At 44.5% G+C, this 23,871-nt stretch overlaps 1 protein-coding gene across 1 annotated transcript in view; it reads right to left on the bottom strand.

Moving 5' to 3' along the window:
• Positions 1-969: 969 nt before the first annotated feature.
• LRP6 (LDL receptor related protein 6) overlaps positions 970-23,871 on the bottom strand; it is a 91,817-nt gene continuing 68,915 nt past the window's right edge. The window contains exons 9-24 of the mRNA XM_056517944.1: positions 18,862-19,078; positions 18,487-18,776; positions 16,786-17,012; positions 14,697-14,881; positions 11,314-11,640; positions 8,840-9,039; positions 8,524-8,735; positions 8,242-8,432; positions 7,363-7,572; positions 7,158-7,283; positions 5,964-6,200; positions 4,617-4,727; positions 4,306-4,536; positions 3,843-3,979; positions 2,190-2,287; positions 970-2,044 (exon numbers count right to left, since the gene is read on the bottom strand). Of these exons, the coding sequence (XP_056373919.1) occupies positions 1,759-2,044; positions 2,190-2,287; positions 3,843-3,979; positions 4,306-4,536; positions 4,617-4,727; positions 5,964-6,200; positions 7,158-7,283; positions 7,363-7,572; positions 8,242-8,432; positions 8,524-8,735; positions 8,840-9,039; positions 11,314-11,640; positions 14,697-14,881; positions 16,786-17,012; positions 18,487-18,776; positions 18,862-19,078 (3,285 nt within the window). The 3' untranslated portion in view covers positions 970-1,758. The remainder of the gene's footprint in view (positions 2,045-2,189; positions 2,288-3,842; positions 3,980-4,305; positions 4,537-4,616; positions 4,728-5,963; positions 6,201-7,157; positions 7,284-7,362; positions 7,573-8,241; positions 8,433-8,523; positions 8,736-8,839; positions 9,040-11,313; positions 11,641-14,696; positions 14,882-16,785; positions 17,013-18,486; positions 18,777-18,861; positions 19,079-23,871) is intronic.

Raw genomic sequence — 23,871 nt, 5'->3', positions numbered from 1 at the left:
AAATGTTACATGGTTTATAAATACAGTACAGTATCTACATCGTAGGCGGTATAAAATAAAACAAAAAACACTTAACATTCGCAGCTTTCGTAAAATAGAAACGTCTTTAACTCTCCGGTTGCCGGAGGAGGAGGACGACAAAAAGGTCGACGACTCAACGGGGGTGGGGAACAAGAGAACTTTGGTGATGATATACAATTAAAAAAAAAAATCTAATAAAAGCTATAAATTTTTTTTTTTTAAAGTTGCCCCCCCTTCTGAATGGTTAAGTGGTTTTACCCAGGTCTCATCTCTTGGATTAGTTTAGTGGCATATGAGCAGGTTGGGAAGGAACCATTATAGAGCAGGGGGAAACAACATGTATTATAAGCTGTTTTATTCACTAGTGGTTCGCCAACCTATTGTGAAACTACAACTCCCAGCATGCCCTGACAGCCTGCGGCTGTCAGGGCATGCTGGGAGTTGTAGTTTCACAACAGCTGGACAGTCACAGGTTAGGGCACTACTGCTTTCTGCAGTCTCTGACCATGTTAGCCTGCAATGCAGCATCAGTGGAGGTCCCCTTTAAATCTTAAAAGGTGTAGTGCATTTAAAAATAAAAAAAAAACTAACAAATAAAACTGTCCCATGAAAAGATCAGATACCAATACTCTTAAAAGGAGGAAGGGGCGGGGGAATGTAAAAAGAAATAAACATTTTTTTTTTTTTTTTTAAATTAACAAACTGTAAAAAAAAAAAATCCCCTGAAAAAAAATAAAAAAATGGAAAAAGGTCTAAATCCTAGGTTCACACACACCTAAGAAAAAAAAATTCAAATAAAATATATATTATATATATATATATATATATATATATATATATATATATATATATATATATATATATATATATATATATATATATATATATATATATATATATATATATATATATTCCCCACAAAAAATAATACCTGCAAAGGTTGAAAAAGGTTTAAAAAAAAAATAAAATAACTGAGGTCAGGATTTACAGCCGTAAAAAATAAAATATATATAAAAAATCCCCTCAAAGATAACACCTGCATAGGTTGAAAAAGTTTAAAAAAAAGTCGTTAAAAGGAAAAAAAAAATAAATAAAAATAAAAACTAAATAAATTCCGGCTTTTTTTTTATTTGTTCTATGGACAGTTTTACTGCAAAAATGTTATAAAAAAAAAAAAGTTTTTATTTTAATTGTGTGTGAACACAGTCTTCGGGTCTATTCACACGTACAGTAGATTTGATGCGCAGGATTTGCTTGAAATCCTGCGCAGAACACTGTACGTGTGAATAGACCCTTAAAGTTCCCCCTCTTCTCACCTTTCATCACGTTGCGCCTCCTCGGCCGCGCGGTTTAAGGCATATTGTGTGTGTTTTTGTAAAAATAGATATTTCTATATATTTATATATTTGTACAATATACGGGAGGATGAAAATCTTTTATACAAAAAAAAAAAAAAAAAAGCTTAGACGTCTGACGAGGAGCCGCGTTTTGCATTTACGGCTTTTTAACGGCGAGTTAAGAAAATATATAAATATCTTTCTCTATGTACAAAGTCTGTCCAATGGCGTAATACCTCCCCCCGATCCCCTCAGAAGTAGCGGGATGGGGGGGGGGGGGGGGGCCGTTCCTCTTACAAATAAAATCTGTACATGAAATAAAAAAAAAAATAAAAAAAAAAGCGTAAAGTGGCGCGAGGTCAGCTCTTCCACAGGGATTGTGTATATACAGGTGCGAGGCTCACGAAGAGTCCGTACATGGTGAGGGTGGCGGTGGGTAGAGATGATGGGAGTAGCTGCGCTCTGTATACGGAGATGGCGGACAGCTCTCCTCGGCGGACAGGTACTGGCTGCGCGGCGTCGGAGGAGGCGGCACCGGCTCGGAGTCGTAGTTCAGGTCGCTGGTGTAACCTTTGGCAGTGGCGGCTGACGTGAGGCGGTGGCTCGGGGTGTAATCGCTGTCGCACACGTCCGTGCTGCACGGCGTGGTGGGAGGAGCGAAGTGGCGGTAGCTGTACGGCCTGTAACTGAAGGGATAAAGATGGTGGTTATAGAAACATGGAGGCTTATCAAGGATTAGAAAAACTATTTTTCCCAAGAACAGCGCCACCCCTGTCCTCAGGTTGCGTGCGGTATTACAACACAGCTCCCTTCACTTCCATGGACAGTTACCTGTATGACCGGTGTGTGGACGGACTGTTGGAGGAATAACCAAACTCCATGGTGTAATGTGATCGCTCTGTGGCTGGGGAAGGAGGCGGATTCAGGATCTGACGACGGAAGGAGAAGACAACAGCGCAAAAGTTAGAAAAAAAATATATGATCCAATGAGGGGAAAAAAATAATAAATAAAATAATCCCGCAGAGCGCTTTAAAATTGTGCAAAAAAAAAAAGTTATTTTGGAAATTTTTAATTTGTGTAAATCTGCACACTTTATATGTATTTATATTTTATTTTGCCTCTTCTATTTTTATTTGTGTTAATTTAATTATTAGTTTTATTATTATTAAAAAATAATAACACTAATATGAAAAATTATATAAAAAAGGCCAAATAAAATATAAATATAATAAAGGCTAAATAAAAATAATATTTAGCCTTTATTATATTATATATTAATATTTTTCCTTTTATATTTATTTTTATTATATATCATATTAATTGTATTATATTTATTTTATTTTGACTTTCTTATGTTTTTATATAAGTGTTATTTATTATTATTTTTATTAATAATAATAACAACAAACCCTAATTACAATAATAAAACTAATAAAAATATAATAAAAGGCAAAATAAAATATATAATATAACAGCTAAATACATACCGTATTTTTCGCCGTATAAGACGCACTTTTTCTTCCCCAAAAAGGGGGGGGAGTTGGTGCGTCTTATACGGCGAATACACCCCTATCGCGGTGGTCCCTGCGGCCATCAACGGCCGGGACCCGCGGATAATACAGCACATCACCGATCGCGGTGATGCCCTGCATTAACCCTTCAGACGCGGCGATCAAAGCTGACCGCCGCATCTGAAGGGAAAGTGACACTAACCCGGCTGCTCTGTCGGGCTGTTCAGGACAGTCGCGGTGAAATCGCGGCGTCCCGAACAGCTTACAGGACACCGGGAGGGACCTTACCTGCCTCCTTGGTGTCTGCTCCGTGCTGGGATCCCCTGCATGGCCAGCGCTCTCCTTCGACGTCATCACGTCGTCCCGTCATCCAATAGGAGCGGCGTGCGTAGCGACGTGATGACGGCGAAGGAGAGCGTGGATCCCGGGGAAGACGTCCGGAGAGTCGGGGACACCGCGGGGATGCGGCGACAGCGATGGAGGGCGACATCCAGGGCAGCGGTGATGGGTCCGGAGCGGCGGGGATACGCGAGTATTACCTCCAATACCAGTGGTCTTTAACCTGCGGACCTCCAAATGTTGCAAAACTACAACTCCCAGCATGCCCGGAAAGCCAACGGCTGTCCGGGCATGCTGGGAGTTGTAGTTTTGCAACATCTGGAGGTCCGCAGGTTGAAGACCACTGTTGGGTTCAGAATCTTTATTTTTTTAGATTTTGCACCTATAAATTGGGTGCGTCTAATACGCCGGTGCGTCCTATAGGGCGAAAAATACGGTATTTATTTTATAAAAAAAAAAAAAAGAGGAAAACCACTCAAAACAATCCCCCCCAAAAATGTGCAAAAACAGTAAGTGACCCAGCTTTCCACTGAAGCAGTGTTGCCAACAAGTGGATCTCCAGCTATAGCTAAACTACGACCTCTAGCATGGACAGCCTCTGGCTTACTCCACGAGAACAACTGTACAACTCACCGGTGGGAAGTAAGTTCCTTTGGTGCTGGACGAGCTGCTGGACGAGGCTCCGGTGACGTGAGCGCGGTCATACGGCGGCCCGCTGCTTCCACCCATGATGCTCAGGGAGCTTATGACAGATTTCCCACGTGACATTCCTGCAGATGACAAGAAGAGGATATCGTCATGTAGCGAACACCAACCCGCACAGGCAGGGTGCTGGTAGTTAAAGGGTTACAAAAAGGAACCGAGCCGGAGAGATCCCTGCACCCGCAGCACGTGAAACCCGACTCTGCGACCCACACAATGAACTCCCAGCGCCCGCATGCAACTAGATCCCGGTCACATCCTCACTCTATAGACGTCCAGGATGTCGGCGGCTCTTTGTTGTACGAGCGCGAATTGTCCCGCAGTGATGATGGGCGCAGAGCGATGCCGTTATATGGGGCCCTGCGTATTGTTACATGGCAGCGGTGACACCCACCTGGCAAAGAGCTGGTCAGCGAGCTGGGGTGCGGCACGTATCCCAGGGGCACAGAAGCCGGCCCGTGCACCACATAGTCGTTGGCCATGGTTTCGCCGTCGCCCTTCATACGGGGGCATAGCACCCTCTGGCAGACGAAGTACACCCCGCCCACTGAGAAGACGGTGAGGATGACGCCGATGATGGAGCCGATTGTGTTGGTGGAGGGCGGAGGCGGCTCCTCTGTGGGATCTGTGAAAGGGACAAGTGCAATAAGGTTAGGGGTGAAAACCAAGAGAGGACAACAGGGCGGCGTCTTTTTGCGGACTTACAGCAGCCCAGCTCGTCGGAGTTATCGCTGCAGTCCCGGCTGTGGTCGCAACGTTGGTGCTTCCTGATGCATTGGCCATTGCTGCAGTGGAACTGTTCCGGGGTGCAGTTTTCTGAGGAGGGACAAGAAAAAGTTTGATCAGTGAAACCAATATGGCCGCTCGTAGTGGTTCGGTCCATGATATTGTTTCCCAATCAGGGTTCATCCAGTTGTTGCAGAACTACAACTCCCAGCTGTCCGGGTATGCTGAAAGAGGCACTGTCATGGTTAAAAACTTTTCATATATTGCAGGACTCATTATAATATGACATTTCACAATATACACCTGTTTAAAAAATTTTACATTTTCACCTGAAATTCAAGCTCAAAATAGCCGCCACTAGGGGTCGCCTGTCTTTTAGCCAGACAGACTAGTCTAGATTTTACAGCATACTGGATACCGGCCGTAAAGCATACCGGTATCCAGTATAGGAGATTTCTATTGAGTGTATGCAAAACTACAGATAAAGGATGAGTGGACATGCTGGGAGCTGTAGTTTTAAAACAGCTGGAGGCAACACTGCTCTAACATACACTGTAGCTTCAGTTGTTACTAAACTACAACTCCCAGCATGCTGAAATAGTCAAAGCTTTCTCGGACTCCTGAATGACAAAGAAGTTGTTCAGATATTCAGGAGTCTGTGAAAGATGAATGACACACATAGTGACAGCTATGCTGATTAGCATCCAGCTTTACTAGGAGAAGATAAAACAGATAGAACATGTATTCATAAAAATGCTGTACTTTTATCTAAAAAATCTAATTTTATAAATATCTATTCTTATATTTATACATTTTATCCTGTTCTGAAATCACCATAATGTCTTTTGATTACTGCAGGCAAGCTCCAAGCATCTTCCTCTGTGTAACATGACACAGCATAAAAGGGTTACAGAGTAGAGAGTACTGATTGGCTGACTGCACAGGCTTGCTCCTGTGAGGGAGACAGACAGACACGCCCCCTCCAGCCTGCACAATGATAAAGTAACTCACCAGCAGATAAATGCTTATATCTCTAGATATATAGGTCCGAGACGCATAAACATTATATGCACATGATCAGGATTGGGTCCTGAGTAACATATCACTTTTTTTTCTTTTATTTGCGCTATGACAGGTACGCTTGAAACTTGTAGTTCTGAATAGTCTACACCAGGGGTCTCAAACTGGTGGCCCTCCAGATGTTGCAAAACTTCAGCAGCAAATGGCTGTCTGGACATGTCCAGGAATGCTGGGATTTAAAGTTTTGCAACATCTGGAGGGCCACCAGCTTGAGACCCCTGGTCTACACTGTCAGTGGGCGCTCACCGTTGCAGTTCTTCTCGTCAGACTTGTCCTGGCAGTGGTTCTCGCCGTCGCACCTACGGGAAGACTCAATGCACTGCCCGCTGGCGCACTGGTACTGGGCGCTGGAGCACTTGGGGCAGTTATGCTCGTCGCTGTTGTCCACGCACTCCATGAAGCCGTCACAGCGCCACTCGGCGGGTATACAGTCCACCTCCCCGGTGTAACAGGTGAACTGCTGCGGGGAGCAGGTGGGGGGTTCTGCAAAAACAAAAAACGCCTTTTAAGAAAAACATAACTGCAAAATTAAAAAATATATGCATTATAACGAAAGTTAATATTTGGCAAATTTTGGGGTTTTGATTTTTACAGTGCACTTTACATGGGCGCTAAAGAATAAAACCAAATTTCTATAAGTTGTATTTTATTATATTTTTAGTTTCTAATAACTAAGTGTCTAATAACCGACCTATTCTGACCCCTATAACTTATTTTTCCGTATACGGGGCTGTATGAGCATTTTTTTTTATCTGAGCCATTTATGTTTAGAATATCAACAGTCTAATAATTTTTAAATAGTTCACGTGGTGATGCCAAATAGGTATTTATATAATATTTATTTATTGTAAATGGGGAAAAAGGGGGGGGGGGGTCTAAATTTTTATCATTCGATGGGAATATTCTCTCTCTAATTAATTTTTATTATTTAAAGGGGTACTCCGCCCCTAGACGTCTCATCCCTTATCAAAAGGATAGTGGATAAGATGTCCCGCCGATGGGACCCCCGCGATCTCTGTGCAGAACCTGGCATTTGTTTTGAATGCTGGGTGCGGGCGGCAGGGGGTTGTGACGTCCTGGCCACACACCCTCATTGCAAGTCTACGAGAGGGGGCGTGGCATCCGTCACGCCCCCTCCCATAGACTTGCAATGAGGGGGTATGGCCATGACGTCCCAACCACTGCACCCAGTGTTCGGAGCAAAATGTTCTGAACGCTCGGGCTGCGGAGTACCCCTTTTAAGTTACCTTTTTAAAAGGAGTACTGCGGTGCATGACAACTTCAGCAGCGTCGGCTGGCATGGAAACTGATAGATCCCCGCATATATGTTGCAGTGGGAGTCAATCGGTCATGGGAGGTAACATTCACGACCATTTGGGCGCGTACACACGTCAAGGGGTTAAGCTATAGGTTTGAAAATTTGGAAATTCGTGCACCCACCTCCGCAGGACAGCTCATTTTGTAGGAGGACCAGGTGAATAGGGCAGGAGCAGCGGGTGGTCCCGTCTCCTTTCACGATACAGATGTGGGAGCAGCCGCCATTGTCCTGGGCGCAGGGGTGCTCCTCTGAAAAAGATAAAATAATCAATGTCAATATTCTGCCCGGTAACAAGCCGCCATATTGTCTGCCATCGCAGCAACTCACTGTACTCCTTCACGCTCAGCTCCGTCACCGCGTGGATGTCCGTCAGGAAGGGGATTCTGGCCTGGATTTTCATGCGCCCCACCCGTCCCGTTTTCTCGATGCGTTCGATCATCTGCTGCTGTCGGTCGATCCAATAAAGGTGGTTGCCAAAAACGGTGAGTCCCACCGGCTGCAGGACGTTGGAGTCTTCCAGGACGATGCGGTTCCCACCTGTCGGCGAGACGTCGAATAAGAATCCAGAAAATATGTCGGCGTGGATCGCAGCGTTTCCCAATCAGGGTGCCTACATCTGTTGCAAAACTATAACTCCCAGCATGCCCGGACAGCCAATTGGCTGTCCGGGCATGCTGGGTGTTGTAGTTTAGCAATAGGTATAGGTACACTGGTTGGGAAACGCAGCTCGTGGCCGAAGGTAAGGGCAATCTTTTAGCCATGGTTTGCCTAAGTACTTAGACGTTGGCCGGGCATGCTGGGAGTTATAGTTCTGCAACAACTGGAGGCACCCTGGTTGGGAAACACCGGCCTAAGGATGTCTGGGCATGCTGGGATTTGTAGTTCTGCAACAGCTGGAGGAATCCGGGTTGGAAAACACAGCTCTAAGCCGAAGGGCAATCTTCCAGCCATGGTTTCCCTAGAGCAGTGGTCTGCAACCTGCAGACCTCCAGATGTTGCAAAACTACAACTCCCAGCATGCCCGGACAGCCAAGCTGGGAGTTGTAGTTTTGCAACATCTGGAGGCCCGCAGGTTGAAGACCACTGCCCTAGAGGTTTTCTCCACTGGGGTTTTTCCCTCTCCCCTTAATGCTGAAGGCTGTCAGGGTATGCTGGGAGTTGTAGTTTAGCAACAGCTGGAGGCACCCTGCCCTAGCGGCTCCTTACCAGACAGGTCGCTGCTCTCGATCCGTCTCAGGTCTGAATCTGCCCAGAACAACTTTCCCATTTTATTATCCAGAGCGAGGGCGATGGGTTTACTGAGCCCCGTGAAGAAGAGGACCTCGCGTTCTGTCCCGTCCAGCGCGGCACGCTCTATCTTGGCCGAACGGTCCTGTAAGTTGGTGAAATACATGTACCTGGTACAACAGAACGAGACAGAGCATTAGAAGTCGTATGAATCCACCAATAGCAAGCCTACGGGACGGCAGCCGCAGCCTGAGCACTCACCCTCTCTCCGGATTCACCAGGATGGCTCTGGGCCGGTCCTGATCTCCTTTCAGGACTATCCCGACGGCTCGGCCATCCATGCGGGTGACGTTGATGACGTTGGTCGCCTCGCAGGTCCAGTAGATGAAGCGGCTGTAGATGTCGATGCTCATGTCGTACGGCTGCATGTCCAGGTTCTGGTTGGGGCTAGTGTTGGACACCACGGTCACGTTCTGCGAGAAGAAGAGGAAGGGGTTAAAACCCAATGCATATTTACATTATGTGTTTTACAAGCAATGAGACGCAATATGGACACGGAGTAAAGATGGCGTCTCACCTGGCTGCCGTCTTCCAGCGACCTGCGGATGCTCTGCCGGGAGTCTATCCAATACAGATGCTTCTCCACAGGGTCGTAGTCGATGGCGCGCACGTTGCGTAGGTTGTGGATGGGGAGGATGATGTCCGGGCTCTGCTGCTCGTCGATCACCATCCTGTTGATGGCGTTTTTCTGACTGAAGAGCAGGAAGGAGCTGGGCGCTGAGGGGGAGGGGATCAAACATAACAGATATTTAAATTTTTTTTATAACATAATAAAATATATATATATATATTTTTTTTTTAAATATATCAAAAGCAAAGTAGAACCTGGTTTTCTGTCCATAGGACAGACCCCTACCTAATAAGCCATAACCGCAAACCATATACAATGTGCGATATTTGTACAATTTATTTTATTTTAACATTTTTGTTTAATGAAAAAACCCTGCCTTTTTTTTGGGAGAATAGTATGGTCATCCTCCATGTTATTATTTGGTTAACTGGCTTTGCCCATAGTTATGCCAGTACTGGTAATGGCGGCTGAGGACTTATGACCCTGTTGTGCGTCTACGCATGCGCACACGAATCCACATATGCGCCATCAGAAGATGGATACTTCCTGTTTGATACTACGTCTGTTAACCTCGTGACTGGTGACGACTTCCGGCGGCGACCGGATGCGGCGAATCGACACCTGCGCACTCGCTTTGTGTACAAACACAACATTCTTCAGCTAGAGACGTTTTTGATTGGATGCCTGCGCTGTTGTCAGCAGGTGAGCGCCGCCTATGGAACCGGACCTTAGATGAACTTTATAGATTTTGCCACACGGTACACGCTTTTAGCACTGGATTGTGTGTATAATTTGATTGCACTGTATATGATATTATTTGTTAACACATTTATATACAACCGATTGCGGTTTTATTGAGTAACTTTATAGATTGTTTTGATTGTTGTGTTGGCCACACCCCCCTCATTCACTTGTGTGATTAGAGGGCCTATATATGGACACTAATGTACACTGTTTGTTATGCTTGAGAAAGGCTTTATTGTTGAGCCGAAACGTCGCTTTCTGCACAGATGTGTGAATAAATCCACGCTTTATTGATAACTTGGAGTGCCGCTTCTACTTTGCTTTTGATATTACTTGGGAATTGGTCTGTTCCTGAAGCTGTGCACCCACACGGATCTGGAATCCTTGAGCACGGTGCTCCCCTTTATCTATATTTTTAAAATATAAATATATATTTATAAAAATTATATATTTTATTTAAAATATATATTTAAAGAGATAATATATATTTTTTTCAATATATATATTTTATCAATATATATTTAATTATATATTTTTTTAAATATATAATATATTTGAAAAGATATATATGTTTTATTATATATATTTTTTTTATTATATATATATATATATATATATATATATATATATATATATATATATAAAAAAGTATATAATAGATAGATATATATATCTCTCTCTATCTATATATTTATTTAAAAAATATACAGTGGTCCCTCAACATACGATGGTAATCTGTTCTAAATGAACGATCGTTCGTTGAAACCATCGTTTGTTGAGGGATCTGCGCAGTGCGGCTGTCCGGGCATGCTGGGAGTTGTAGTTTTGCAACATCTGGAGGTCCGCAGGTTGAAGACCACTGGTATAAGGAGGTTATACTGTACTCACCTGTCCCTGCCGCTCACCGCTGCCCTGGGTGTTGCCGTCCATCGCTGCCGCCGCGTCCCCGGACCGTCCCTGCTGCGTCTCTTCATCGCAGTCATCACGTCGCTGCGCACGCCGCTCCTATTGAATGACGGGACGGTGTGCGCGATGACTACGATGGAGAGGGCCAGCGATGCAGGGGATCCCGAAGAGGACGGTCCGGAGCGCCAGTACAGGTGAGTGACACCCACCGGACCACACAGGGCACCTTAAACAGCTATCCGGTGGCAGCGGAAGCAGTCTGCGCTGCTGGATAGCCGTTTATGCGATGGCCCCGACATACAAAAGCATCGGATGTTGTAATTATCCTATGTCAAGGGGTTACTGTATATAAATAAATATTTTTTTTTCAATATATATATATTTTTTTTCAATATATATATATATATATATATATATATATATACACACACACACGTTTTAATATAATAAATGAATATATATGTATATATTTGAAGAGATTATATATATATTATATATATATATATATATATATATATAGATATAGATATATATGTGTGTGTGTATATATATATATATATATATATATATATAGATATATGTGTGTGTGTGTATATATATATATATATATATATATATATATATATATATATATATATAGATATATGTGTGTGTGTGTGTCTCTCTCTCTCTCTAATGTTCTGATTGATCCTCTCCCCCTCATATTTAAATATATAAGGGACATTATAACTTTCAGAGAACCGGTTGCGGCGTTAACGTCACCAACTCACCACTGCACGTCTTGTTGTCGGTGTTCAGGTAGTAGTGCACGGGGCAGCTGCACGTGTAGCCGCTCACCGGGGTGGCCAGACACAGGTGGGAGCAGTGGCCATTGCTGGACGCGCATTCGTTCCAGCCCGACTGCCGGGAGGAGTGAAACACCAGGATGTCCATGACGTAGTCCAGGTGGCCCTGGATGACGGTCCGGTTCTGGCCGCTGGTCTTGTTGGCTCTCTCGATGCTTCGGCGACTCCAGTCCGTCCAGTAGATGAAGTCCTGGTACTGGGTAAGACCGAATGGGTGCGGCAGGTCGTCAGCTATGACCTCACGGTCTTGCCCTGTGGATAAAGGAGAGAAGTTCACATTAGAAGATGGGAGAACTACAAGCTCCAGACTAGATTCTTCTGCAAACATTAAAGGGTTACTCCCGTGGAATCCTTTTTTTTTTCTTTTTAAATCAACTAGTGCCAGAAAGTTAAACAGATTTGTAAATCACTTCTATAAAAAAAAATCTTAATCCTTCCAGTACTTTTTAGAGGCTGTATACTAAAGAGAAATCCAAAAAAGAAATGCATTTCCTCTGATGCTGACACCTCTGTCCATTTTAGGAACTGTCCAGAGCAGGAGAAAATCCCCATAGCAAACATACGCTGCTCTGGACAGTTCCTAAAATGGACAGCGGAGGTCAGCAGAGAGCACTGTGGTCAGGACATCACAGGAAATGCATTTCTTTTTTGGATTTCTCTTTAGTACACAGCCCCTAAAAAGTACTGGAAGGATTAAGATTTTTTTAATAGAAGTGATTTACAAATCTGTTTAACTTTCTGGCACCAGTTGATTTAAAAAAAATAAATAAAAAATAAATAAATAAAAGTTTTACAAGGGAGTACCCCTTTAACCCCTTAAGGACCCAGCCATTTTACACCTTAGGACCCGGCCATTTTTTCAACAGGATCGCGGCGGAGACCGGAGCCGGTTACCGGAGGCCCCGGGGGAGCGGAGGAAGGTATGTACATCTTTATTTTTTTTTTTACTGCCGGCAGTATGGGGGGACAATTTTCATATTCTGGAGTTCTCCTTTAATAGAAGTAATTTACAAATCTGTTTAACTTTCTGGCACCAGTTAAAAAAAAAAAAAAAAAAAAAAAAAAAAAAATGATGAAAAAAAGTTTTCCACCGGAGTACCCCTTTAAATAGCCTTCATTCCTCTTCATTTCCACTTGATGGATAAAATGACAGAAGGCAACAATTTCCTGACCGAAATGATTCCTGGTGAATTCCTCAGTGTGAACGAACCCTTTCAGCGGGAATTTCCGCCGCGAAAATTTGTCACAGAACCCACCCAGACCAGTGTTTCCCCAAGTAGTGTGCCTCCAGCTGTTGCAAAACTACAACTTCCAGCATGCCCGGACAGCCAACGGCTGTCCGGGCATGCTGGAAGTTGTAGTTTTGCAACAGCTGGAGGCACACTACTTGGGGAAACATTGCTCTAGACTAATAGCCATTGATACATTGTAACAAAGCTGCAACATTTTCCCACAGTTCCGAGCCTACAATTCCAAACGTTTTGCCCCCCCCCCCCCCAATAACAAAACATAGTTGTGAAGAGTTAACATGAACCCAGTTAACCTCCTAAAAAACGTAAATGACATCATAAAAACTCAGATAAAAGGAAACGTTACATAAAAGGAGATGTGATGTATTGGTAATAGAGGGGAGCAGAGGATTGTGGGCCGCAGGTTCAGGAAGCGGCTGATAGACTGGGAGGCTTCATACAAAGAGGATCAGTTACATAAAACACCGTGTTAAACATTTCCCCCGCAGATTAATCCTTTTTAATGCAAATGAAGCTGCGGCGGCGGCGGAGTGGAGTTTGGCTCCGATCCACGAGCCGCTCGCTTCCTGAACACGGGGAAAGCAGACGGCACAGCTGGGGAGCCGTTCATTCACCTGCAGGAACCGCGCTGGCACCGGGCCCGGCACACGGCTCACAGCGGCCTCGCTCAGCTCTGGTGTTACATCTGTGTACGAGGCCGGGATACATTATGTCTCTGGTCACATCCAAAGCTGATTAAAGGGGTACTCTGGTGGAATTTTTTTATTTTTTTATTTATTTATTTATTTATTATTATAATCAACTGGTGCCAGAAAGTTAAACAGATTTGTAAATTACTTCCATTAAAAAAATCTTAATCCTTCCAGTACTTATTAGCAGTTGAATACTACAGAGCAAATTCTTTTCTTTTCGGAACACTGAGCTCTCTGCTGACATCATGAGCACATTGCTCTCTGCTGACATCTGCTGTCCATTTTAGGAACTGTCCAAAGTAGGAAAAAATCCCCATAGAAAACATATATGCTGCTCTGGACAGTTCCTAAAATGGACAGAGGTGTCAGCAGAGAGCACTGTGGTCATGATGTCAGCAGAGAGCACTGTGGTCATGATGTCAGCAGAGAGCACTGTGGTCATGATGTCAGCAGAGAGCACTGTGGTCATGATGTCAGCAGAGAGCACTGTGGTCATGATGTCAGCAGAGAGCACTGTGGTCATGATGTCAGCAGAGAGCACTGTGGTCATGATGTCAGCAGAGAGCACTGTGGTCATGATGTCAGCAGAGAGCACTGTGGTCATGATGTCAGCAGAGAGCACTGTGGTCATGATGTCAGCAGAGAGCTCTGCGTTCCAGAAAGAAAATAATTTGCTCTGTAGTATTCAGCAGCTAATAAGTACTGGAAGAATTAAGATTTTTTTTTTTTTAATAGAAGTAATTTACAAATCTGTTTAACTTTCTGGCACCAGTTGATTTAAAAAAAAAAAAAAAAAAGTTTAAAGGGGTACTCCTGTGAAAAACTTTTTTTTTTGTTTTAATCAACTGGTGCTAGAAAGTTAAACAGTTTTGTAAATTACTTCTATTAAAAAAAATCTTAATCCTTCCAGTACTTTTTAGCAGCTGTATGCTACAGAGGAAATTCTTTGCTTTTTGAGTTTCTTTTTTGTCTTGTCCACAGGGCTCTCTGCTGACACCTCTGTCTGTGTCAGGAACTGTCCAGAGCAGGAGTAAAATCCCAATCGCAAACCTATGCTGCTCTGGACAGTTCCTGACACGGACAGAGGTGTCAGCAGAGAGCACTGAGGACAAGACAAAAAAGAAATTAAAAAAACAAAGAATATCCTCTGTAGCATACAGTAGCTGATAAGTACTGGAAGGATTAAGATTTTTTAACAGAATTTACAAATCTGTTTAACTTTCTGGCACCAGTTCATTTATAAAAAAAAAAAAAAAAAAAAAAACAGTTTTCCACCGGAGTCCCCCTTTAAAGCTAGAGGCAGAAGTGTGGGCGCAGCTCTGGAGCATGGCACAACGTAACTCAGGAAGTAACAAGGACTACTCACCCATCATGTTTGAGGACTCGATCAGATTGGTATCGAAGTCGGTCCAGTACAGCCGCCTCTCGGCATAGTCAATAGTCAGGCCGTTGGCGCGGCCCACGTTGGGCACCAGGGTGATGCGCTCGCTGCCATCCATAGCCGCCCTGTCTATCTTCGGCTTCCCACCCCACTCCGTCCAGTACATAAACCTAATCAATAAGGAGAGAAAACATATGGTTAGCGCTTATACCGCAGCAGAGAAAAAAGGAGAATAGTGAGCGCAGCTCTGGCTGTGACTGGAGGAGAATAGTGAGTGCAGCTCTGGCTGTGACTGGAGGAGGAGAATAGTCAGTGCAGCTCCGGCTGTGACTGGAGGATAAGAATAGTGAGCGCAGCTCTGGCTGTGACTGTAGAATAAGAATAGTGAGTGCAGTTCCGGCTGTGACTGGAGGATAAGAATAGTGAGTGCAGCTCTGGTTATGACTGTAAAATAAGAATAGCGAGTGCAGCTCCAGCTGTGACTGTAGAGTAATAATAGTGAGTGCAGCTCCGGTTTTGACTGTAGAGTAATAATAGTGGGTGCAGCTCTGGCAGTGTCTGTGAAGTAATAATAGTGGGTGCAGCTCTGGCAGTGTCTGTAGAATAATAATAGTGAGTGCAGCTCTGGCAGTGTCTGCAAAGTAATAATAGTGAGTGCAGCTCTGGCAGTGTCTGTAGAGTAATAATAGTGAGTGCTGCTCTGGCAGTGTCTGTAGAGTAATAATAGTGGGTGCAGCTCTGCCAGTGTCTGTAGAGTAATAATAGTGGGTGCAGCTCTGCCAGTGTCTGTAGAGTAATAATAGTGAGTGCAGCTCAGGCAGTGTCTGTAGAGTAATAATAGTGAGTGCAGCTCTGGCTGTGTCTGTAGAGTAATAATAGTGGGTGCAGCTCTGGCAGTGTTTGTAGAGTAATAATAGTGAGTGCAGCTCTGGCTGTGTCTGTAGAGTAATAATAGTGAGTGCAGCTCTGGCAGTGTCTGTAGAGTAATAATAGTGAGTGCAGCTCTGGCAGTGTCTGTAGAGTAATAATAGTGAGTGCAGCTCTGGCAGTGTTTGTAGAGTAATAATAGTGAGTGCAGCTCAGACAGTGTCTGTAGAGTAATAATAGTGAGTGCAGCTCTGGCAGTGTCTGTAGAGTAATAATAGTGAGTGCAGCTCTGGCAGTGTTTGTAGAGTAATAATAGTGAGTGCAGCTCAGACAGTGTCTGTAGAGTAATAATAGTGAGTGCAGCTCAGGCAGTGTCTGTAGAGTAATAATAGTGAGTGCAGCTCAGGCAGTGTCTGTAGAGTAATAATAGTGAGTGCAGCTCTGGCAGTGTTTGTAGAGTAATAATAGTGAGTGCAGCTCTGGCAGTAACTGCAGTCACATTGTATCCATTATACACAGAGGCCGTGACGCTCACAGTCCCAGCTCTTCTGCCGTGAGCCTCTACGCCTCCTCTCAGTCCTGACCTACTTTACACAGGAGGAAGGAACGGTACGGCTCCAGATAATATTACAGGTCTGTGTAATGACTGACGGCCCAGGAGATAAACGTCCCCTTTGTTATACGGTGAACAGGAGCTGGACACAAAGGACGACCGTGCGGGGGCCGGAGGGGAGATCGGCCATTATGAGGAATTTTCCATTTCCTTCCCACAATAGATAATGATAATTCCTTTTAATCTATCAGTGGTGGTGGTGGTGGGGGGGGGGGGGGGGGCGGAAGAAGGAAACCGCAATGAAGAGTCTGAGACGCTGTACCTGTATCTATAATGGGTTCGATTGTCTCTAAGAACAGCACCACTTCTGTCCTCAGGCCATGAGTGGTAATGCAGCCCAGCCTTATGAACCTGAATAATGATAAACTGCAATCCCAGACATAGCCTGAGGGGGTGGCAGAGAGTAAGAGACTGGGGCAGTGTTTCCCAACCAGGGTGCCTCCTGCTGTGGCCAAACTACAACTCCCAGCATGCCCGGACAGCCAAAGGCTGTCCGGGCATGCTGGGAGTTGTAGTTTGGCCACAGCAGGAGGCACCCTGGATGGGAAACACTTATCTAGGGGGTTGTGTGTGTTTAATATTCAGGTTACGCACCCCTCCGCAGGGTCCAGCGCCAGCGCCCGCGGGCTGTCCAGGTCCTTCCACACCAGTATCTGCCGGTGCAGCCCATCCAGCTTGGAAACCTCAATCCGATTGGTGCCAGTGTCCGCCCAGTACAGGTTCTTTCCCAACCAGTCCACCGCCATGCCTTCTGGGTAATCCAGCCCGAACTGAATCACGTGCTCTAGAGCGCTGCCGTTCATGAAGGCGCGACTGATCGTCTGCAAGGAGGGAGAAATCAGAGGAAAACAATAAGAACAAAATATAAACATCTTAGGACTGCAGCTCTGGAGGTAACTAGAGGATAAGATATTATGTAACAGCAGAATAGTGAGTGCAGCTCTGGAGGTGACTGGAGGATAGGATATTATGTAAGAGCAGAATAGTGAGTGCAGCTCTGGAGGTGACTGGAGGATAGGATATTATGTAACAGAATAGTGAGTGCAGCTCTGGAGGTGACTGGAGGATAAGATATCATGTAATAGAATAGTGAGTGCAGCTCTGGAGGTGACTGGAGGATAGGATATTATGTAATAGAATAGTGAGTGCAGCTCTGGAGGTGACTGGAGGATAGCATATTATGTAATAGAATAGTGAGTGCAGCTCTGGAGGTGACTGGAGGATAGCATATTATGTAACAGCAGAATAGTGAGTGCAGCTCTGGAGGTGACTGGAGGATAAGATCATGTAATAGAATAGTGAGTGCAGCTCTGGAGGTGACTGGAGGATAGCATATTATGTAACAGCAGAATAGTGAGTGCAGCTCTGGAGGTGACTAGAGGATAAGATATTATGTAACAGCAGAATAGTGAGTGCAGCTCTGGAGGTGACTGGAGGATAGCAAATTATGTAATAGAATAGTGAGTGCAGCTCTGGAGGTGACTGAAGGATAAGATATCATGTAATAGAATAGTGAGTGCAGCTCTGGAGGTGACTGGAGGATAAGATATCATGTAATAGAATAGTGAGTGCAGCTCTGGAGGTGACTGGAGGATAAGATATCATGTAATAGAATAGTGAATGCTGCTCTGGAGGTGACTGGAGGATAGGATATTATGTAACAGCAGAATAGTGAGTGCAGCTCTGGAGGTGACTGGAGGATAGGATATTATGTAACAGAATAGTGAGTGCAGCTCTGGAGGTGACTGGAGGATAAGATATTATGTAAAAGCAGAATAGCGAGTGCAGCTTTGGAGGATAAGACATGATGTAACAGCAGAAAAGTAACCGCAGCTCTGGAGGTCACTGAGAATAAGATATTATGTAACAGCAGAATAGTGAGTGCAGCTCTGGGGGTGACTAGAGGATAAGACGATGTAACAGCAGAATAGTGAGTGCAGTTCTGGAGAATAAGGAATGATGTAACAAAAGAACAGAGTGCAGCTCTGAATGTGACTGGAGGATAGGATAACATGTAACAGCAGAATAGTGAGTGCAGCTCTGAAGGATAAGACATTATGTAAAAGCAGAATAGTGAGTGCAGCTCTGGAGGATAACACCTGATTTAACAGCAGAATAGTGAGTGCAGCTTTGGAGGATAAGACATGATGTAACAGCAGAATAAGGAGTGCAGCTCTGGAGGATAAGACCTTATGTAGCAGCAGAATAGTGAGTGCAGCTCTGGAGGACAAGACATGATGTAACAGCAGAATAGTGAGTGCAGCTCTGGAGGTGATTGGAGTGTATATAACGCACCTTTAAGCTTATATCTGTCCAGTAAATCCTGTTGTCGGTCACATCGAAGTCCAGCGCCGACGCTTCCTTCACCCCGGTCAGCGGGATGGCCACGTTGTTATTATTGGTCTCTAGAGAGATTCGGCGAATGTCTGCGCGGCGGGAGAAGAGCAGGAAGGCCTCGGGCACGATGCACGTCCTCATGTCACTGATCAGCTCCAGGCCGATGGGACAGGCGCAGCGCAGCCCCTGGGGGTGGTAGAGGCACAGGTGACTGCAGCCGCCATTGTTGTCTGCGCAGGCGTTGGTCCCTTTAAGAATAAAAAAAAGAAAGTTAGAAGGGAAGGAAACGACAATAAACCTCTAGATGATGGCGCTCCCGGCTCCGGCGCTCACCTGACATGCGGTGAATATTTGTGGCCTTCAGTCCCATCAGGTCGGGCAGCTGATCGATGATGACCTCCCGCTCCCCCGTGTGCTTGTGGACGCGCTCGATACTGCGCCGCTGCCAGTCCGTCCAGTACACGTAATCCCCCAGTAGGGTGAAGCCGAAGATGTGCGGGAGCTTGTCCTCCACCAGCACCCGGCGACCCGTGCCGTTCGTGGTGATCACCTGAAAAACACACCCCGTCACCACAAAGTACCAGAAGAGCAGAAGAGTGAGCGCAGCACTGGAGGATAAGACATGATGTAACTGCAGAATAGTGAGTGCAGCTCTGGAGGTGACTGGAGGATAGGATATCATGTAATAGAATAGTGAGTGCAGCTCTGGGGGATAAGACATGATGTAACTGCAGAATAGTGAGCGCAGCTCTGGAGGATAAGACATGATGTAACAGCAGAATAGTGAGTGCAGCTCTGGAGGATAAGACATGATGTAACAGCAGAATAGTGAGTGCAGCTCTGGAGGATAAGACATGATATAACAGCAGAATAGTGAGTGCAGCTCTGGAGGATAAGACATGATGTAACTGCAGAATAGTGAGTGCAGCTCTAGAGGATAAGAGATTATGTAACAGCAGAATAGTGAGTGCAGCTCTGGAGGATAAGACATGATGTAACATCAGAATAGTGAGTGCAGCTCTGGATAAGACATGATGTAACAGCAGAATAGTGAGTGCAGCTCTGGAGGATAAAATGTGATGTAACAGCAGAATAGTGAGTGCAGCTCTGGAGGATAAGACAGGATGTAACAGCAGAATAGTGAGTGCAGCTCTGGAGGATAAGACATGATGTAACAGTAGAATAGTGCAGTGTTTCCCAACCAGGGGGCCTCCAGCTGTTGCAAAACTATAACTCCCAGCATGCTGGGAGTTGTAGTTTTGCAACAGCTGGAGGTACCCTAGTTGGAAAACGCTGGAATAGGGAGTGCAGTTCTGGAGGATAAGACATGATGTAACAGCAGAATAGTGAGTGCAGCTCTGGAGGATAAGACATGATGTAACAGCAGAATAGTTAGTGCAGCTCTGGAGGATAAGACATGATGTAACAGCAGAATAGTGAGTGCAGCTCTGGAGGATAAGACATGATGTAACAGCAGAATATAGAGTGCAAATCTGGAGGATAAGACATGATGTAACAGCAGAATAGTGAGTGCAGCTCTGGAGGATAAGACATGATGTAACAGCAGAATAGTGAGTGCAGCTCTGAAGACGATATGATGTAAAGAAGTAATATAACTTATGTAGGAAAAGAAAATTCCTCATCTGGTCCTTAAACAGCTGAGGGTCTGTCACAGATATTCTAGCTCTTCCCTACACACCATGAACGGGACAGTTATAAAGCAGAAGCTACAGAAGTGATGATTGTTAAATAGGTTGTCTGAAACAGCGCCACCCCGGTCCACAGTTTGGGTGAGGTATCGCATCTCAATGAGTTAAAAAAAAAGTTAATGGGGATGAGTTGCAGTACCAGACTCAACCTGTAGACAAGTGTGGTGCCATTTCTGAAGGAAACAGATCAGCAGGCGTAGCCGGCCAATCCTTGGACACCACAGAGGAACAATCGCCCAATAAAGCCAAAAAAATTCCATTAAAAAAACCAAAAATAAAATACCGGAGCTCCCAGCGGAGGCGCCTGCCAGGAAAACTTATTGGAAACAGACTGAGAATCATTACTTCATATTCACAGCGACGGCAGCCGGGGGGGGGGGGATCCGATGCCATCAACAAAGAGCGAGTGGGTCTGTAACCAGGGAAAGGAGCTGCGCTGCATCGCCTCTGCTGCATCGGTATTATGACAAACCCCACACTTGGCCTCTGCCAGTCACAGCTCTGGGACGCGCGGAGCGGTGTGGAGTTTCACGTTCTGGGTCACAGTCTAAACACCAGGAAACCGCAGAGGGGAGAAAGTCGACTACAGGAAACACATGTGGCTTCAACCGCATCCACTCCGGGGCCCGGAGGAGCGATAGTCTGCAGCACAAGAAGAGCTGGAAACTGCCTAATAAAAACCTTTACTTCTCAATTCTTTACGATGCATCAAAAACTCTGCTGGGGTCACTGAAGCTTTATGGCAAATTATGTATATAAAATATCTATCTATCTACAGTCATGGCGGTAAAGGTCGTCCCCCCTGAAATGTTTCTATAAAGTGAAGTATTTCTCACAGGAAAGGATTGCAGTAACACAGGTTTATTCCCTTTGTGTATATATATATATATATATAGATCTCCTCTCCTCTGTATATATATATATAGATCTCCTCTCCTCTGTATATATATATATATATAGATCTCCTCTCCTCTGTATATATATATATATATATATTTATATATATATATCTCTATCTCTTCTCCTCTGTATATATATATATAGATCTCCTCTCCTCTGTATATATATATATATATAGATCTCCTCTCCTCTGTATATATATATATAGATCTCCTCTCCTCTGTATATATATATATATATATATATAGATCTCCTCTCCTCTGTATATATATATATATATATATATATATTTATATATATATATCTCTATCTCTTCTCCTCTGTATATATATATATATATATATATATATATATATATATATATAGATCTCCTCTCCTCTGTATATATATATATAAATATATATATATATATATATATAGATCTCCTCTCCTCTGTATATATATATATATATATATATATATATAGATCTCCTCTCCTCTGTATATATATATATATATATATATATATATATATATAGATCTCCTCTCCTCTGTATATATATATAGATCTCCTCTCCTCTGTATATATATATAGATCTCCTCTCCTCTGTATATATATATATATAGATCTCCTCTCCTCTGTGTATATATATATATATATATAGAGAGATCTCCTTTCCTCTGTATATATATATATATATTGCAGTAACACAGGTTTTGCTATACACGTTTATTCCCTTTGTGTCTATTGGAACTAAACCAAAAAAGGAGGAAAAAAAAATAATTGGACCTAATGTCACCAAACTCCAAAAATGGTCTGGACACAATTATTGGCCCCTTAACTTAATATTTGGTTGCACCCTATGGAAAAAATAAGTGAAATCCGTGTCAATCCGTGTCTTCCTATAAGCATCAATAAGCTTCTTACACCTCTCAGCCGGAATGTTGGACCACTCTTCCTATAACCATCAATAAGCTTCTTACACCTCTCAGCCAGAATGTTGGACCACTCTTCCTATAAGCATCAATAAGCTTCTTACACCTCTCAGCCGGAATGTTGGACCACTCTTCCTATAACCATCAATAAGCTTCTTACACCTCTCAGCCGGAATGTTGGACCACTCTTCCTATAACCATCAATAAGCTTCTTACACCTCTCAGCCGGAATGTTGGATCACTCTTCCTATAAGCATCAATAAGCTTCTTACACCTCAGCCGGAATGTTGGACCACTCTTCCTATAACCATCAATAAGCTTCTTACACCTCTCAGCCGGAATGTTGGACCACTCTTCCTATAACCATCAATAAGCTTCTTACACCTCTCAGCCGGAATGTTGGACCACTCTTCCTATAACCATCAATAAGCTTCTTACACCTCTCAGCCGGAATGTTGGACCACTCTTCCTATAAGCATCAATAAGCTTCTTACACCTCTCAGCCGGAATGTTGGACCACTCTTCCTATAACCATCAATAAGCTTCTTACACCTCTCAGCCGGAATGTTGGACCACTCTTCCTATAACCATCAATAAGCTTCTTACACCTCAGCCGGAATGTTGGACCACTCTTCCTATAACCATCAATAAGCTTCTTACACCTCTCAGCCGGAATGTTGGACCACTCTTCCTATAACCATCAATAAGCTTCTTACACCTCTCAGCCGGAATGTTGGACCACTCTTCCTATAACCATCAATAAGCTTCTTACACCTCTCAGCCGGAATGTTGGACCACTCTTCCTTTACAAACTGCTCCCGGTCTCTTATTGGACGGCGCCTTTTCCCAACAGTAATTTTAGGATCTCTCCACAGGTGATCAATGGGATTTAGATCTGGACTCATTGCTGACACTTCAGAACTCTCCAGCGCTTTGTTGTCTCCATTTCTGGGGCTTTTTGATGTATGTTCGGGGTCATTGTCCTGCTGGAAGACCCAAGATCTCGGACACAAACCCAGCTTTCTGACACTGGGCTGTACAGTGCGACCCAAAATCCATTGGTAATCCTCAGATTTCATGATGTCTTGTACACATTCAAGGCCCCCAGTGCCAGAGGCAGCAAAACAAACCAAAACATCACTGACCTCCCCCATATGTCACTGTAGGTTCTGTGTTCTTTTCTTTGTAGGCCTCATTCCGTTTTCGGTAAACAGTAGAATGATTTGCTTTACCAAAAAGATCTATCTTGGTCTCATCTGTCCACAAGACGTTTTCCCAGAAGGATTTTGGTTACTCAAGTTCATTTTGGTAAAATGTAGTCTCTTTTTTTATGTCTGTGTCAGCAGTGGGGTCCTCCTGGGTCTCCCCCATAGTGGGGTCCTCCTGGGTCTCCCTCCATAGTGGGGTCCTCCTGGGTCTCCCTCCATAGTGGGGTCCTCCTGGGTCTCCCTCCATAGTGGGGTCCTCCTGGGTCTCCCTCCATAGTGGGGTCCTCCTGGGTCTCCCTCCATAGTGGGGTCCTCCTGGGTCTCCCTCCATAGTGGGGTCCTCCTGGGTCTCCTCCATAGTGGGGTCCTCCTGGGTCTCCTCCATAGTGGGGTCCTCCTGGGTCTCCTCCATAGTGGGGTCCTCCTGGGTCTCCCCCACAGTGGGGTCCTCCTGGGTCTCCCCCACAGTGGGGTCCTCCTGGGTCTCCCCCATAGCGTTTTATTTCATTTATATGTGGACGGATAGTTCGCGCTGACACTGATGCTCCCTGAGCCTGCAGGACAGCTCAAATATCTTTGGAACTTGTTTGGGGCTGCTTATCCACCATCCG

This window comes from Hyla sarda, chromosome 4 (genome assembly GCF_029499605.1).
Source record: "Hyla sarda isolate aHylSar1 chromosome 4, aHylSar1.hap1, whole genome shotgun sequence".
NCBI classification, from domain to species: Eukaryota; Metazoa; Chordata; class Amphibia; order Anura; family Hylidae; genus Hyla; species Hyla sarda.
The sequence above is the reverse complement of the archived record's forward strand: the minus strand, read 5'-3'. Positions and strand labels throughout refer to the sequence as shown.